Source organism: Cynara cardunculus, unplaced genomic scaffold (assembly GCF_001531365.2).
Source record: "Cynara cardunculus var. scolymus isolate 2C unplaced genomic scaffold, CcrdV1 Un_Scaffold_891, whole genome shotgun sequence".
Classification (NCBI taxonomy): domain Eukaryota; kingdom Viridiplantae; phylum Streptophyta; class Magnoliopsida; order Asterales; family Asteraceae; genus Cynara; species Cynara cardunculus.
Window position 1 is genome coordinate 143152 of NW_020200640.1, and position 15480 is coordinate 158631.

Sequence of the window (15480 nt, forward strand, 5' to 3'; positions counted from 1 at the left end):
AACAAAAATCCCCGTTAACTTTAACGAGCAGAAAACCCAAAATTCAAACGCCCCCGTAACGGCCATAATTTTTGAAGTCCCCCTTTTCTCTTCATCACCGTATCTCATCCTCAAGGACTCTCTCTCTCTCTCTCTCTCTCTCTCTCTCTGTTAACCTAAAAAAGTTCACCATTTCTATGAACAACCTCTTTCTACACTGATAACAATTTGAAGAACTTGAAGACCAGTGATTTCAGGTTTCATATATTCCTCTTAATTTTCTAGCTCAGTTTGTTGTTTTGATCACTGGTTTCGATCGAGTTGCTGTTTCATTAATTAAGATTTGATTAAAAAATGGAAAGTTGTGTAGGTTTGTGTTTACCTTTCTGTATCATCTGCATATTCTGTGATGTTTTGGGAAATCTTATATTTAATGCGTCTGCTAGCTAATGCTTTCCTAGTAAAGACATTTCCGATTTTGATTGAGTCGACTCGGTGAAACTCGCAGTACTTGGGAGCCGTTCATTATTCCGGCATTTTCATTTTTTGAGCTTGTTTTACACTTGATACCGTTTTAATTATTTCGAGTCAAAGTATGATCCATCATGATCTAATCGGGAGTTGGATAATCGATGTTATTCGTATAGTAGCATTCTTCTATTCACTTTGCTTTCTGAATGATTTTTGAGTTAAAGAGAGATTTATTTGAATAAATGGATTTTTTTCAAGATTTGAATTTAGTTGACAGTGATTCAAAGGCAAAAGTCGTGATTTGAAGAGCTAATCGTAAGGCTATGGAGAGGAAGGGAGGAAATGCGATTCCGAGTTCACCATCACACACTCCGAGGTCCATTGACAAGGCAGCAAGAGATCTCCGACTTGGAGAAGGAAATATGAGTGGCAAAAATGACAAAGAAAAATGCGTGAATGTTCAGGTTGTTGTGCGATGCAGGTGTGTACTTTTTTTTCTCTTCAAGATGCGTAAAATTAAATTTTGGATGCTAATCCATGAAAATGGTACTATTATTGTTTTGTTTCTAAACTTGTAGACCAATGAATGCTGATGAGGAAAAATTGCACACACCAATGGTTATTACATGTTCAGAAAACAAGAGGGAAGTATGTGCAATTCAGAATATTGCTAACAAACAGATTGATAGATCATTTGTGTTTGACAAGGTGTGTTTTCTTGTCTAATTTCTTCTATGTTTATTGTCTTTATTGTTTGAAGAATAAATTCTTTATGTACTGCAGTGGTATTAGGATAAAACTTGTGTGCTTCATGTTTTGGCAACTAAACAGTAGGGTCCTTGATTAGAATGCCATGGAACAAAGATAAACATAGTTGAAATGTAGAATGTACCATAAACTGTCCTTTGATATGTAGTTTGTATCAACTCAAGGAATCTAGCAATCCAGAACGGGAAAATTTTGATTAAAACATTTATTCTGCTCGATTAAATTTCACAGGGATTGTTGCCTAGTAAAAGGCTTGGAAGGGGTAGCCATTTTGCTGATAATGTTTTTGGATAAATGCATATCACGTCCCTTCCAAACTACTAATGAAATTAGAATTTACCACATACCTAACTGGAAATTGTTTCTTATGAACTCCCTTAATACTATCCCAAGATACAATTTGTGTTCTCTTTTTCCTCTATATCTTTAGGGGGGAAAAGGAATTGTATCTGGTGTTGTTTCCATGCACTAATCTGGTGCTACCTTAGGTCTTTGGTCCAAAATCCCAACAAAGGGACTTGTATCATTCAGCAGTCTCTCCCATAGTTTTCGAAGTTCTTGAGGGCTACAACTGCACCATATTTGCTTACGGCCAGACAGGAACCGGGAAAACATACACAATGGAGGGAGGAGGCAGGAAAAAGGTATACTTCTAGCCCATAAGAATGAGCCTTTATGTTTTGGGCTTTTATTGCATAAAAGTAACTGTCTTCTGTTCAGAATGGGGAATTCCCAAGTGATGCAGGTGTTATTCCCAGGGCTGTGAAGCAGATATTTGATATATTAGAAGCTCAAAATGCGGAGTATAGTATGAAAGTTACATTTCTAGAGCTGTACAATGAGGAGATAACAGATCTTTTGGCTCCTGAAGAAGTTCAGAAATTCCCAGAAGACAAGTCCAAGAAACCCATAGCACTCATGGAGGATGGAAAGGGAGGCGTACTTGTGAGAGGCTTGGAAGAGGAGATAGTTTCCACCGCTGATGAAATATACAGAATATTGGAGAAAGGTTCTGCTAGAAGACGTACAGCAGAGACCCTTATGAATAAACAAAGCAGTCGTTCTCACTCAATATTTTCTATCACAATTCACATTAAGGAGCGTACTCCAGAGGGGGAAGAGATAATTAGATGTGGAAAGCTGAATCTAGTTGATCTTGCTGGTTCAGAGAATATTTCGCGGTCTGGTGCAAAAGAGGTAATAGAAACTTGACAGTTTGTATATATGAAGTAGCAAGCGTCCGCATGCTATAATTGTTTTGACTATTTAAAAGCTCGTGTACACATAGTCTATCATCCATTGAAGGGTGGTTTATAGATACATGAGCATTGATTACAAATGAACAAGTACATATCCAAATTGCCAAAGGGTCAATGGCCCAGCGGCATTCACGTTACCAGTGCATCCCAACCTCATTAGAGGTCAAGAGTTCAAGCCTCACCGTTGGTGAGGAGTGTATGTCAGTTTTGCCGTATACCTAAAAGAGGTAGATATCCAAATTGGTACCTCATGAATTTTAATTATTGCAGGGAAGAGCAAGGGAAGCTGGTGAGATAAACAAAAGCTTGCTTACACTTGGCCGTGTCATAAACACGCTAGTTGAGCGCTCAGGACATATACCTTATAGGTACCACTCTATTTACTACTATAGTTGTTATTAGGAATTGTTCTGTTCACTACGGTCTTAAGTATTGTTCCAATTACTATAGTATTAGAGTAGTACTGGTCTAGAGGAAACTTCAAATGAGAACCATAAATATTTTGAGAACCTGTGAACCAACTATTTCATGTATTTTTCTGTAATCATGAATATCATGCATTCTTATCATGAATAGCATGTATGTTCATTGTGCATCGTTTTGATGATAAATATCTATCACGACATTCATCTTGAATAAAGCATAAATAGTTGGTTCCCATGTAAAATATTTACGGTTCTTATTCGAACCTGCTGGCTGAAAAAGACATCATCTGGATTACACAAATTAAGATGAGCCATGTAAAGATTTTAGAGTTTGTTCTTAACAACAGGGATAGTAAGTTAACACGGTTGCTGAGAGATTCCTTGGGAGGGAAAACAAAGACATGCATAATTGCTACTATCTCCCCCTCCATCCATTCTTTGGAAGAGACACTCAGCACCTTAGACTACGCACACCGTGCAAAAAATATCAAGAACAAACCAGAGGTTGGTACTGTGGATGTTAGTCTGTTTTAATTAGCGACATGCTTCTCCTTTTTCAACCCATGATTATTTGACTTCTTTTATTGTTGTTTTAGATCAATCAGAAGATGATGAAATCGGCAATGATGAAAGACCTGTATTCCGAAATTGAACGGCTTAAGCAAGGTAATCTATCCTTCCTAACCTCTCTCAATAAAGTGGCCCTTAATTAAGATACTAATATACTCTAACTGTTGCTTGACCAGAGGTATATGCTGCTAGAGAGAAAAATGGGATCTACATACCGAAAGACAGATATCTTCAGGAAGAAGAGGAGAAGAAGGTCATTTTCCATGAATTTGTATTTAGCCTGATTGAAGAAATTGTTTTACTTAAACGAGGCTGGATTTAACGGTTTGGGATTAACATTGCTTTTACTGAATTTTCGTTTTCTTTAATTTTTTGATCCAGGCAATGGCTGAAAAAATAGAGCGCATGGAACTTGATTCTGAATCCAGGGGCAAGGTATAATCAAGACATAGAATTGCCACTGTTTATGTTTTTTTGTTGAAGAACTCTGGCCTAAATGATACTCTATCTCTGTAAACAGCAAATGATGGAGCTTCAGGAACTTTATAACTCTCAGCAGCTAATAACTGCAAATTTAACTGAAAAACTTGACAAGACAGAGGTATCACATTTTCGTAATCCATGATGGTTACCTAAAGTACTTAATCCATGAGGTTTTCTTAATCAAGATCCATATGTCTTTGCCTTCAGATAAAGCTCCAAGAAACTGAACATTCGTTGTTTGATCTTGAAGAAAAGCATAGACAAGCAAATGTAACTATCAAAGAGAAAGAATTTCTCATCTCCAACCTTCTAAAATCTGGTACATCGATATGTTCCCTTTTTCTTCCAAATGAGTTGCTGATACTATATTTTAGCATGCATGTTAGCATTTCCACAAAATTATCCAATCCTTATAAAACCACAAGCAATGTTAAATTTTGTAGTATTATAAGTTGGCTATATAACGATGGTCCTTTTCAATATCACAGAAAAAGCACTTCTTGAGCGGGCATTTGACCTTCGTTCGGAGCTTGAGAATGCTGCATCAGACGTGTCTAATCTTTTCACCAAGATTGGTACAAACCTTGAATAATCAAACATCCTTTAGAAAAGTTGGGCAGAATTGATGTTAATTTTTTATTATGTGATCTGTACCAGAGCGCAAGGACAAAATTGAAGATGGAAACAGAATTCTTGTCCAACAGTTCCAATCTCAATTAACCAAACAGCTTGACACCTTGCATAAGACTATAGCAGCTTCTGTGACCCAACAAGAGCAACAGCTGAAAGGCATGGAGGAAGATATGCAATCATTTGTATCCACAAAGACCCAGGTATGTGATTTAGCCAGTGAATTATTGAGGGAACATTTACTAAAAAAATTGAGCAAATGTTGACCGGGTAAGATGCTCTGACCAGGCAAGTAAGCCTGCCCTTGTCGGGGTTAGTAAGCCTCTCCACTCTTATCGGTCAGCATCTCGGTCACATTTATTGGTCAGGTGTTGGTAAACGATATAGTATCTTACCCAGGTAGCACTACTTACTCGGTAAAAGACTACAAGCAACTTAGTAAACAGTACCAACATGGCCTTGAAGGCATGGATAAATGACTATATAATCTACTTTCTGGGGGGTGTAGGCAACTGAAGAACTTCGAGCTGCTCTAGAGAAGTTAAAAACAATGTACGGTTCTGGTATCAAAGCTTTGGACGATATAGCTGATGAGGTTGATGGGAATTCACAGTCAACATTTGAGCATTTGAATTCTCAAGTCTCCAAAAATTCTTCTGCTCTTGGGGATGTATGTATATCCTAATTTTGATTTAAGAAATCTACATTAGTATGGTATGTACTTAAACAATTTTTTGATGTCCAGCTTTTCAAGGGTATTGCATCAGAAGCTGAGAAATTGCTTAATGATCTACAAGACATCCTCTACAGCCAGGAAAATAAACTAACCGCATTTGCACAACAACAACGAGAGGTAAGATTTTAAACTAGCACGATGGATATTCAAAATTGTTGGGGCAAGTTCATTTGAGAATCGTGAGAACCAACTATTGATGGATTATTCTTGAGCATGAATATTTTGGTATATTCATCGTGAATAATTCATGAATAGTTGGTTCTCAAGGTTCTCAACATATTTACTATTCATACATGCATTTTCCCTCGAAATTGTAATATAAATATATAATAAACTAACCATAAGACATGTTAGATTGTAATTAAATCAAATGATCATAGCGAGTTGTTTAGAATAGTTTTTCCCATACTTACAATAATGTCCCTTTTCACACTCGATATGCAGGCACATTCTAGAGCTGTGGAAACATCAAGATCAATATCTAACACTACTATGAACTTCTTCGATACGTTAGACACACATGCAACAAAATTGACAAAAATTGTCGAAGAGGGTCAGACTGCTAATGACCAAAAACTATTTGAACTAGAAAGAAAGTTTGAGGTAATAAGATTCATGCTTTCTCCTTACTTGTTGAAACATATCTTGGTCAACCCTTAAGGCAGCTTAACTAGAAAACAAAGGCCAGGCTTCAGGGATCCTCCTTGTAGGTCAACAGTCTCCTCAAGGCCACTGAGATTTTCCTGGCTGTTATCTTCAGGGCCTGGACACCCATGGTTATCAAAAAAATGAAAAAAAAAATGTCTTGGTCTTCTAATTCGACTTCTTTTCAGGAATGCACTGCAAATGAAGAAAGACGACTACTAGAGAAAGTTGCAGAACTGCTTGCAGTTTCAAATGCTACGAAGAAAGAACTGGTATGGCCAACATACAAATTATGGATGCTATGTTGTGTTAATATGCATTATAGGAGGCTACAGATTTTAAATTATAAATTTGATATCCATACTGTAGGTTAGAACAGCGGTGGATGGTCTACGTGAAACTGCAGCTAGTAAAGCTAACAGATTCGTGCAAGAAATGTCGACAATGAAAGATTCAAGCTCTTGCATAAGGGATGAATGGACAAACTACACTAAGAAGTCCGAAAACCACTATCTTGAAGATACTGCTGCAGTTGAAAATGGAAAGAAAGACCTGGATGAGGTTCTTCAGAATTGGTTAGTTCACTTCATACCATTCCTGGGGTTCTTGTAGTTGGTCAAATTTGTTGACATTCCGTTAAACATTACAGTTTACAAAAGGCGAAAATGGGGTCACAACAATGGAGTAGTGCTCAGGAATCTTTGCTTGCTTTAGAGAAGAGCAATGTTGCATCTGTGGATGAAATAGTTAGGTAAAACGAATTTACAGTTTACATATATGATGGTATTTTGTTTGTTATGTTTGTTGTTTGCCTTTATTTGTGTTTTGTTGCTTACTACTAACATATTTTCACATTTTAGCACCGTCTTTCTTACTTTTAAGTTTTTATGTTCTTTCTCGGAATAATTTTTTGAGCAAATTCTATCCTTTTCTTTTTGTACACTTTGCACAAGCCAGGGGTCGTCATGGAAACAACCCCTCTACTTTTTGAGGTAGAGGGAAATTACATCCACCCCCTGGGACCCCACCCGGAGGTGAGATATACTGGGTTTATTTGGTTTGGCGTGTGTGTGTTTGTGTCATTGTGTGTGTGTATATATATATATAATAGTGTTTAACGTATATGAACTAGTTGTCAGCACTGCCCTTTGTGTTTCTGTATTTCCTTGTTTGTTTGAGGTATTTCTCACATTCTCCCGTTTCTCCCTTATTGCATTTTTTGTTTATGTACCCGTTGCTTGTTTGCACACACTCTTACATGTAGCGACTCTTTTAATTTTTGTCTTGCAAACTGGAGGCTGCCTTCACCATTCTTTTCAGATTGTTATGTCTTATTAACCTTTTCACCATTCTTCTAGGGGAGGATTGGAAGCCAATCAGATTTTACGTTCACGGTATTCAGCAGCTGTGTCATCTGCACTTGATGATACAAATGTTGCAAGCGAAAACCTTCTTTCCTCAATTGACCGTGAGTATATACATATAATCAGAAATCAATGTGCTTTTAGTGTCATCTTATCTCCTTTTTGACACGAACTTTTCACTTTGTTTTGTCTTGGCAAATCAATCGCAGATTCCTTACAACTCGACCATGATGCACGCGAAAATCTTGATTCCATCATTGTTCCTTGTTGTGGTGAACTGAGGGAACTGAAGGGTGAACACTACCATAAGATCATAGGAATCTCAGAAAATGCTGGAAAAACCCTCCTAAATGACTACACGGTTAGTTTTCTCATCCAAACTCATATGTGAGAAGTTGGGAAGTTGATATGTGGAGAATCAAATTAAAAGTTGATCAATAGAAGGCGAGAAGTTCCAACATTATATATGATTACACGTGATACGAACGCTTAAACACATCCAAAAGAACATGGGCGACTTGGTGAATGCAACCAAAGATCACGGGGGAAGGTTACCCTCAGTGTGTCGTTCGACGCAATATGTGTTTGACCGCCTTCTTGTTTGAACCTGACCCTATTATATATAGTGAGAGGTTCTAATAAGAAGGCTACATACCGGAGGAACGTAAGAAGGAAACATTCATATGTGAATCATTGAAAAACTCCATTTGAAGATGCTATGTGTAACCCATATGAATATTATCTTTAAAAAGATTTTTTCTCCATTTTTTCAATAATTCACATGTGAATATTCTCTTCTTACTTTCTCACGATATTTAGCCTTCTTGTTTCAACTTATCCACACACACATATATAGAACAAACTATTCATAAATTCTTTTACTCTTGGGAATCGTGAAAACCAATTATTCATAATGAATATCCTAAATATTCATAAATATCATGCATTTTCATTCATGACTATGTACCGTGATGATATTCATAATGAATAGTTGGTTTCTCATGCTTCTTAAAATATTTATATTTATGATTCTCAAATGAGGCTATCCACGTGTATATACCAATTTGCGGGAAACATTGTTTTTTTATGGGGGAATAAAGTTATAATTGGAGGAGCCTTGTTGTTTTCATGAAGTATTATCGAATCGGGTATTTTTATTTATCAGGTTGATGAACCATCATGCTCAACGCCGAAAAAGAGGCCATTCAACCTACCAAGCATCACATCTATCGAGGAACTACGAACCCCGTCATTCGAGGAGCTACTGAAATGTTTCTGGGATTCAAAATCGTGCTCGAAGCTACCAAATGGAGACATGAAGCATCATGTCGAGGCTGCTGCTGCACATTCGACAAGAGATTCTCGACTTCCGCTCGCTGCTATTAATTGAGAAATAAATAGAAACATGTACAGATGGCATTTCGTTTCTAGATTCAAATATAGGTTTTGAATCTGGAAGCATTTTTTAGGGTGGTTGGGAAATTGGATTTAATTTTTGTGATCTCATATTATAAGAGTTCATAGTTGTAAGGTGGTGTATGAGTGGTGCCCATTTAGGGCTCACACTCTTATCATAAATTTGTAAGATTGTGATTGTCTTATATCATATAATCACTTAAGAGCGAGACAGGGACCAAGAGTCTTATCCGGTAAGTGATGGCGACGATTTTTACCACAATAAGCACTTATTGGGTAAACTGTTGCATATAATATCGTTTTGGTGGACTAAAATCTTATCCGGTAGATAATTAATAGTGTTAAATTTTACTGGTAAGCGTTTACTTGGTAAGTGTTTAATAAACGGCCCCTTAGTGTTTTTTAGAGTAATTATGTTGTTTACGCTCTTGACTTCAATATAGATTTTAGGCATCAGCGGACCTTTAATCGTTTCTTAACCAGATCTGGTCCTAGTTTTAAATTAAATTAAGATTCTAAATGGCACGAGAGTTGGTCGAGCCTTGAGCTATATATAACCACACGTACTTTTACTATTTCAAATAAATTCAACATTTTTTTAGAAGTACTCCAATATTATATTGTATTTGCCAGAAAAGGCGACTAAAACAGGAGAAATCAGGCCTTGAAAACACTTTACGATTGCTTTGATTTTTAAAAAATGACTAAAAAAAATCGTAACAGGTGCACCTGAAGTGCTAGTGGGGGGACAAATCCACTCCGACTCGTTTTTATAGTTTACACACTTTTGTATCACCACTTCTTACTGCCGTATTTAAGTTAATGAACTTTCCAACGATACGTAAACAAAGTATCTTTAACCGATCAGGCTTTCTCCCATTTGCCCACCTCGAACACCCTTAAACAACGTGGAATTTGTTTGTATATACCCAAAGAAAAGACGTTCAATCTCCATTTCTTTTATGCACCACATCCCAAACGGATTTATATCGAACCAACGAAACTCATTACTTTCCTGTAAAAGACATGAAGAGAAAATCCCACCCTCCATGGTTTTTTCCTCATACTAAAAGTATCCATGGCCAAACGGCCGCACAAAATTATACCAAACTATATATATATATATATATATACCCGACTACATATTCATCGTTGAGAGCGACTCTGCTTCAAAAACCCATTCTATTATTACACCACTCGATCTGATTCGAGTTCATTCTGTACCTTGGTTCGTCAATTACCTTTGGTTTTGCAACCAGGAGCAGTGTTGATATTTGACCTGCATAACAACGTTTCCCCTGAGAGAAGTTTACATGAGATATGGAACTAATTCATAAAAAATGTAGTATTAGTATTCGTATTCGTATAATTGGGTTCTTTCTCTTCCAAATTCACGTGTAAAAAGATTGCAATCTTTATGTGCTAAAAAAAACCTGCATACAAAGACATGCCCCCTCCCTCCTCCCTATCAAATCATATTCAAATTCAAGACACCTGCAATCCAACATAAACCAAACAAACTTCCCATCAGACGACGACATGAATAGTTTAGTAATTTACCAACACCAGACGACATTTAGACCGAAACAGACACATGATCATGATATGAGTAGGACGAAAGCGCTCTTTTTATGTCCTCTCAGAAAAGTGGAACAAAAGACGAGACCACAGGTTGTTTGTTAAATTACTAAACTATCCATAAAAAAACCCATACCAAGCATACCCTAACAGTTGAAGAAGTGAAACCTTATATAACTGAATTCAATAGATAATCAAAAGTCACAGAAATTACCTTTAACAAGATTCATCAAGATACACTTGTGTTCAAGAGCTCGGCATCGTCAAAATCTTCGTTCGTCGAGTTCTTTTCACATAACAATTTGTTATCCAGCCCGAGAGCTTCCCAACCCATTGAAGACCCTTGATGTATCGCGCCTTGTTCACCACCGAAATTGTCCTCCAATGGCTGCTCTTTCTTCTCGTCGATGACACCAGAAGGTTCGATATTTAGGTCCGAACTCAAATCAAACCCAGTTTGCTCGCTGGATCCTTGATAGGCTAAGGTCACCGCACCCTGATCCGAGGGCTCGGTCGATTCTTTCTTTTGCCGCTTCCATTTCTTTGTAGATGAAGTTCCATCATCCTCGAAATCTTCTTCCTCCCTTTCTCGGTGCAAATAAACCCATAGCTTCCTCTCGCCATCAAATTGCACACAAGGATCACGTTCGTAGTGCAATCTGTCCAACGCTCCACTAACGACTTGATTCACTTGAGCATCAGAGACATCTTCTACGATATATTGGGAGTCCCGAATTAAAGTACAAACATCGGCCCGTGTTCCGATACTTCCAGGCAATCTCGCAGCCGCATCTCGGACTAGACACAGGATGGTGACGTGGGGTGGCCGATCACGTTTCAGCATGAAATGGTCGCGGGCTTTTGATGTCGGCTTTCCGGCGCCTTTTCTTGAAGGAGCTACGGTAGACTTTTTACCATCAACGGCTGTATACGCAAATGCTCGATCGGGAATTAGATACCGAAGAACTTCTTCCTTGCGAAAATATTCTCGAACTTCCTCGGAGCTCGGGTTTATCGTGTTGAGACTTTTCTGAGCTCTTAGGTCTCGAAATCGTTCTTTCTCATCCAAATTAAGCTGCATCAATGTTAGAGGGGGAGCAGGAAGACTTCCAATTTGTTGCAGGGTTTCTTGACCGCTTTTCAGCCAATTCGCAAAAGAATCCACCAATTTAACGAGCATTTTGTGTGGAAGACCCCAAGAATCAGGAGATGTTACCTCTTCGACAATCTCGTGATCTGATGAACTCTGAGAAACTGGACCAATCCACGACCAGCTTTTAATAGATTTCTTATATAGTACAAGTGACTTCCATCCTTTCGCTCCCAAGGGCGCAGTTTTTGAAGAAAATAGCTTCAAAACTCCTCGCACCAAATCTTGAAGCGGTTCTTGAGTTTCAAGAATGCAAGGATCTCCGGGGTTTGATTTTACGCGATTGACAATATCCTTAACGGTCAAAGAAGGGACATTCGGATTTTGGGAAGGATCACAACTAGTTACACCTTGATCTCCATTGAAGACCTCCTGCTTTAGCTCCTCTCCAAGATTCTGTCTTTCATCATTTACATTATGATTCTTGCCAACATCCATGGAATCTTCCGGAAGAAGAGTAACCATCGCCATCCTCACAGCTGACAGAAGGTGTATGATGGAAAATGAAAATCCAGTATGAACTGTAGGTGTAATCAAAGTAAACGGCTTTTTCTGAGTTTTACTTTCTAACTCTGCATCTTCATCCGCAGTATCAGTAACCGGTGCCTCAGTGACCACGTTTTCAAAAGGAATTGGCTCCGTCCATTTCCGTTTCCCAAGGCTTTTAACATAAGTGACATCATCAAGCTGTTGATGGGGGCTCGAGTTCGAAAAACCAAGATTTTCTTCATCGATGAACATCAGTTCATCTTTCACCTTCCGTTTCTTGGTAGCCGAGTTGCAGCCTAATAACCTTACATCCGCCATTTCAGCACCATCATGGCTATATGGTTCGATCATTTGACCTTTCTTAGCAGACCTTCCAACATAAACGTTATCCCTTCCAGGCTCATCAGCAACGTAATCATTTATGTGCATTGGTGGAAGGACGGAATAGTCACGCCCGAATTCTCCTTTCTGCTTCTTCCCAGAAGGGTATGTTTTCCGAAAGGGCACTTGAAAGATTTCAGACTGCTTGTAGATACCGTCGATATGACCATCACCATTAAACTCATCCAAATGTCTTGCGCTAGAATCATCAAAACGGTTCTTACCCTTTTGCTTTCCTTTTAGAGGGTAAATTTCTTCTCCAAAATCGCCGTTCTTTCTGATAGTTTGTAATGATTCATCAAGAACTTTGACACTACTCTTGTTATTGTTCTTAACAAGTTTAGCCTTTTTAAAACTTGGCCCGGATTTCATATTGGATGCGCCACTCGGATACGCCCATTTGCTTCTCATCAAAGGGTTATCTTCATCATCTTCGCCAAATTGTTCTGATGAATCTGACTCCGTTTCCTCACCCTTTGCCAGCATTTTCATTCCTTCAGCGGCTGCCACAACTCGTCCGCCATTAACCGCCCTGCCCTTTTTCTGCCCCATCCTGTGCTCCAGATGAAAAAACTCGTTACCAAAAAACCAAACCAAACGAACCCAATATATCCCATTCAGAAATAGGGTCTGACAGGGGTAGGATGTAAGCAGACCTTACCTCAACCACAAGGATCAAGAGGCTGTTCCTGTGAAGATTCCCAGCTTGTGCACGAAAAGAAGGTGTGTGCAAGCGGAAAATAAGATAGGTAGTGTATAACAGGTGATTGGGAATTACAACAGGTAGAATAACGATTCAATGATATGTGAGCAGACATTGTAATCAAGTAGAACATGTAATACAAGTATTAACCAATGTACATAGTAACCTTGTTTTTAATACCTGTATGGATAAGCCGAGATGAGTTCTCCTTGTGATTGGTCGGGCCAGAATGGTTCACCTCCGGCATACATATCTTGTTGAGCATCAATCTGAGACAGATTTGCAGCCCGTGGATTCCTGTACTTCAACGCATCTTCTGCAGCCATTTTCTGATTGTTTTCCGGGTGTTTGAGCATCTTCCCATAATCATAGGCAAATCTTGAATTAGACGGCTTTGAAGTTAACACCTTAATATCTGACAACTGGTTTACGGTTCTATTCCTACCAAAAGTATGCACATCAGTCTTCAGTGGCACAGGCAAACCCATGAAAGTTTCAGGAAATTCTTCACCCCTCAAACCTTTATACTTCTTCCCACCAGCTTTATCTGTAAAATTATGATCTCGATGAACAGTGACATCATACATTGATTTTTCATCATCTCTGAAATGATGATCCCGCATCTGTCTAGGAAGAAACGATGCTGAACCCGACGGCCCTGGCCTTACTTCTAGAGAAGAAAAGGGGGATACGTGTTCTTTGATTGTAGAGATCTTCGATCCAGAAACCTTTAGAGTTCCTTTTGGATTCTGTTTCCCAAAATTGGCTGGTTCTAAAGCTAATTGTCTCCCTGAGTTAGGAAAATCTAACGTTGGACTTGATCGATATCCAGGATAATGACCACGTTTCTGTTTACGGTCTTTCGGCTTCTTGTTGTTCCATAAACCATCTCCAGATTCTTCCCATTCAGACGAATCAGTCTCCAATTCTTCCATCTTCTCATACATTAAGCTCTTTTGACTTTTCATGATATTCAACACTCGAAGCTTCTCCTCAATGCTGTATCCTCTACACTTCATCCACGCTTCCCGTATCTGAAATAGATTATTAACCATCGTGTTCTGATGCTTACGGATGATATGATAGTGTCTGTGTTTCTGAAAGAACCCCAGACCCTGACGATAAAGTGAAACTCTTGGTTCACATAAACCTCCTTTCAGCATATCGAAAAGCTTAGTTATTGGAACCCCAAAATGAAAATTGCAACCAGTGAAAAGCTCTTTCATCGTTCGCATGAAATGCTCTTGGTCCATATCGGGAAGATACTTTGCAAGACTAAGCCGATCTTCATCCGTAAGAACTTCGTTCCAAACTTCCATAGACAAAATATCCCCCAATCCTGGAAGATCATACATTTCGAAAGGAATGCTACAAGTTTGATCCCCAATTTGGCAAAATTCCTCACCAGTTTCACCCAATTCAAGTAAATCAAAGTCATCAGAACCTGCCCCGGAATCACAATCATCGTAGTCATCTTCATCCTCATCAAACTCAACGCCCCCTCGCTTCTGAAACTCATCATCTTCACTAGACATACTTTCTTCCCTACTACGAGAAGAGAACTCAGATTCCAATCTACCACTGGCAATAACCTTAAAACTATTCTTTTCAATCGCCATCCAAAAACCAAAATTCTCTCAACACAGTTCAGATTCCTTCAATTCATGACGAACCCTAAAGCAAACACGAAAAGAACAAACACCCTTTAACACGAATTCTAAACAATGCAATAGAGAAGCATGGAAACAATAAATCCTCCCAGCAAAATAAACAGAAAAACACACAACCTTGAAACGCATAAAGAACATTATACATATATAGAACAGAAACCATCATATCAAATTAGGGCATTGGATCGATTAAGTACCTTAATTATGATAAAGAAATTAAAAAAAACCACGAAGCGGAGCTCAGACGTCGACGAAAACCCAAGACGAAGACATCAAGGTTTCTTTAATATTGCGTTCCCCGCAAGAACTTGGAGAGTGTCTTGTGTGTGTGGAAAACCCTAGAAAAGGGATCTTATAAAATCAAATTCGTGAGGTAGCAGAGAGACGATGAAGAAGGAAGATGAAGATGATGATGGAGACGTGGAGAGATATAGACCGTTTGATTGTGGGCAATAATTGAAAAGACGAAAAGGGAAATTAGGGTTAGAGAGAGAGAAGGGGGGGAAGCGTGTAGTTTTGCAGAGATAGAGGGAAGATGGTGATTTTTGGTGGTGTTGGCGTTGGAGGAGGAGACTGAGTGACTCAGTCGACACGGTTGCTGCGGAGAAAACTCAGATTGTGGGTCCCTACACTTTGTAAAATTTCTTTTTTCCTTCTCATTTCTCAAATTTTTTTTTTTTTTTAACTATTTATATTTTAATTTTTTTATTTTATTTTAAAAGAAAAGTGTCTATTTTAAAGTAAGGGGTTGTTTACCAAATTT

The 15480-nt window shown here is 38.5% G+C and overlaps 2 protein-coding genes across 4 annotated transcripts; one reads left to right on the plus strand and one right to left on the minus strand.

The window, feature by feature from the left end:
• Positions 1-773: 773 nt before the first annotated feature.
• LOC112502072 (kinesin-like protein KIN-5D) lies at positions 774-8835 on the plus strand. The gene is made up of 22 exons (XM_025105890.1): positions 774-931; positions 1029-1158; positions 1707-1862; positions 1939-2415; positions 2748-2845; positions 3250-3406; positions 3499-3568; positions 3649-3725; positions 3854-3907; positions 3993-4073; positions 4163-4274; positions 4444-4530; positions 4613-4788; positions 5094-5255; positions 5331-5438; positions 5766-5924; positions 6155-6238; positions 6336-6541; positions 6616-6717; positions 7325-7434; positions 7540-7691; positions 8496-8835. Exons 1-22 carry the CDS (start codon positions 774-776, stop codon positions 8718-8720), a joined length of 3141 nt encoding a protein of 1046 aa, XP_024961658.1. The 3' UTR covers positions 8721-8835.
• A 900-nt stretch (positions 8836-9735) lies between these two features.
• LOC112502079 lies at positions 9736-15260 on the minus strand. 3 transcript variants are annotated; one of them, XR_003067621.1, is made up of 5 exons: positions 14915-15260; positions 13228-14721; positions 10539-12897; positions 10180-10240; positions 9736-10025 (listed from the first exon to the last, which is right to left on the minus strand). XR_003067621.1 is itself a non-coding variant. In XM_025105903.1 (4 exons), exons 2-3 carry the CDS (start codon positions 14664-14666, stop codon positions 10554-10556), a joined length of 3783 nt encoding a protein of 1260 aa, XP_024961671.1. In that variant the 5' UTR covers positions 14667-14721; positions 14915-15260; the 3' UTR covers positions 9736-10025; positions 10539-10553. The 3 variants fall into 3 exon arrangements, 2 of the variants coding, with proteins under 2 accessions (XP_024961671.1, XP_024961670.1); XM_025105903.1 differs by lacking the exon at positions 10180-10240; XM_025105902.1 differs by having other exon boundaries at positions 9736-10240.
• Positions 15261-15480: the final 220 nt, after the last annotated feature.

Excerpts from the sequence above, each read along its gene's own strand:
- LOC112502072 (XM_025105890.1), top strand. The coding sequence starts at position 774 with ATGGAGAGGAAGGGAGGAAATGCGATTCCGAGTTCACCATCACACACT. Across the intron at positions 4,789-5,093 it reads TTGTATCCACAAAGACCCAG|GCAACTGAAGAACTTCGAGC; the intron begins GTATGTGATTTA and ends TGGGGGGTGTAG. Across the intron at positions 6,239-6,335 it reads ATGCTACGAAGAAAGAACTG|GTTAGAACAGCGGTGGATGG; the intron begins GTATGGCCAACA and ends TCCATACTGTAG.
- LOC112502079 (XM_025105903.1), bottom strand. The coding sequence starts at position 14,666 with ATGGCGATTGAAAAGAATAGTTTTAAGGTTATTGCCAGTGGTAGATTG. Across the intron at positions 12,898-13,227 it reads ATCTCGGCTTATCCATACAG|GATGGGGCAGAAAAAGGGCA; the intron begins GTATTAAAAACA and ends TCTGGAGCACAG.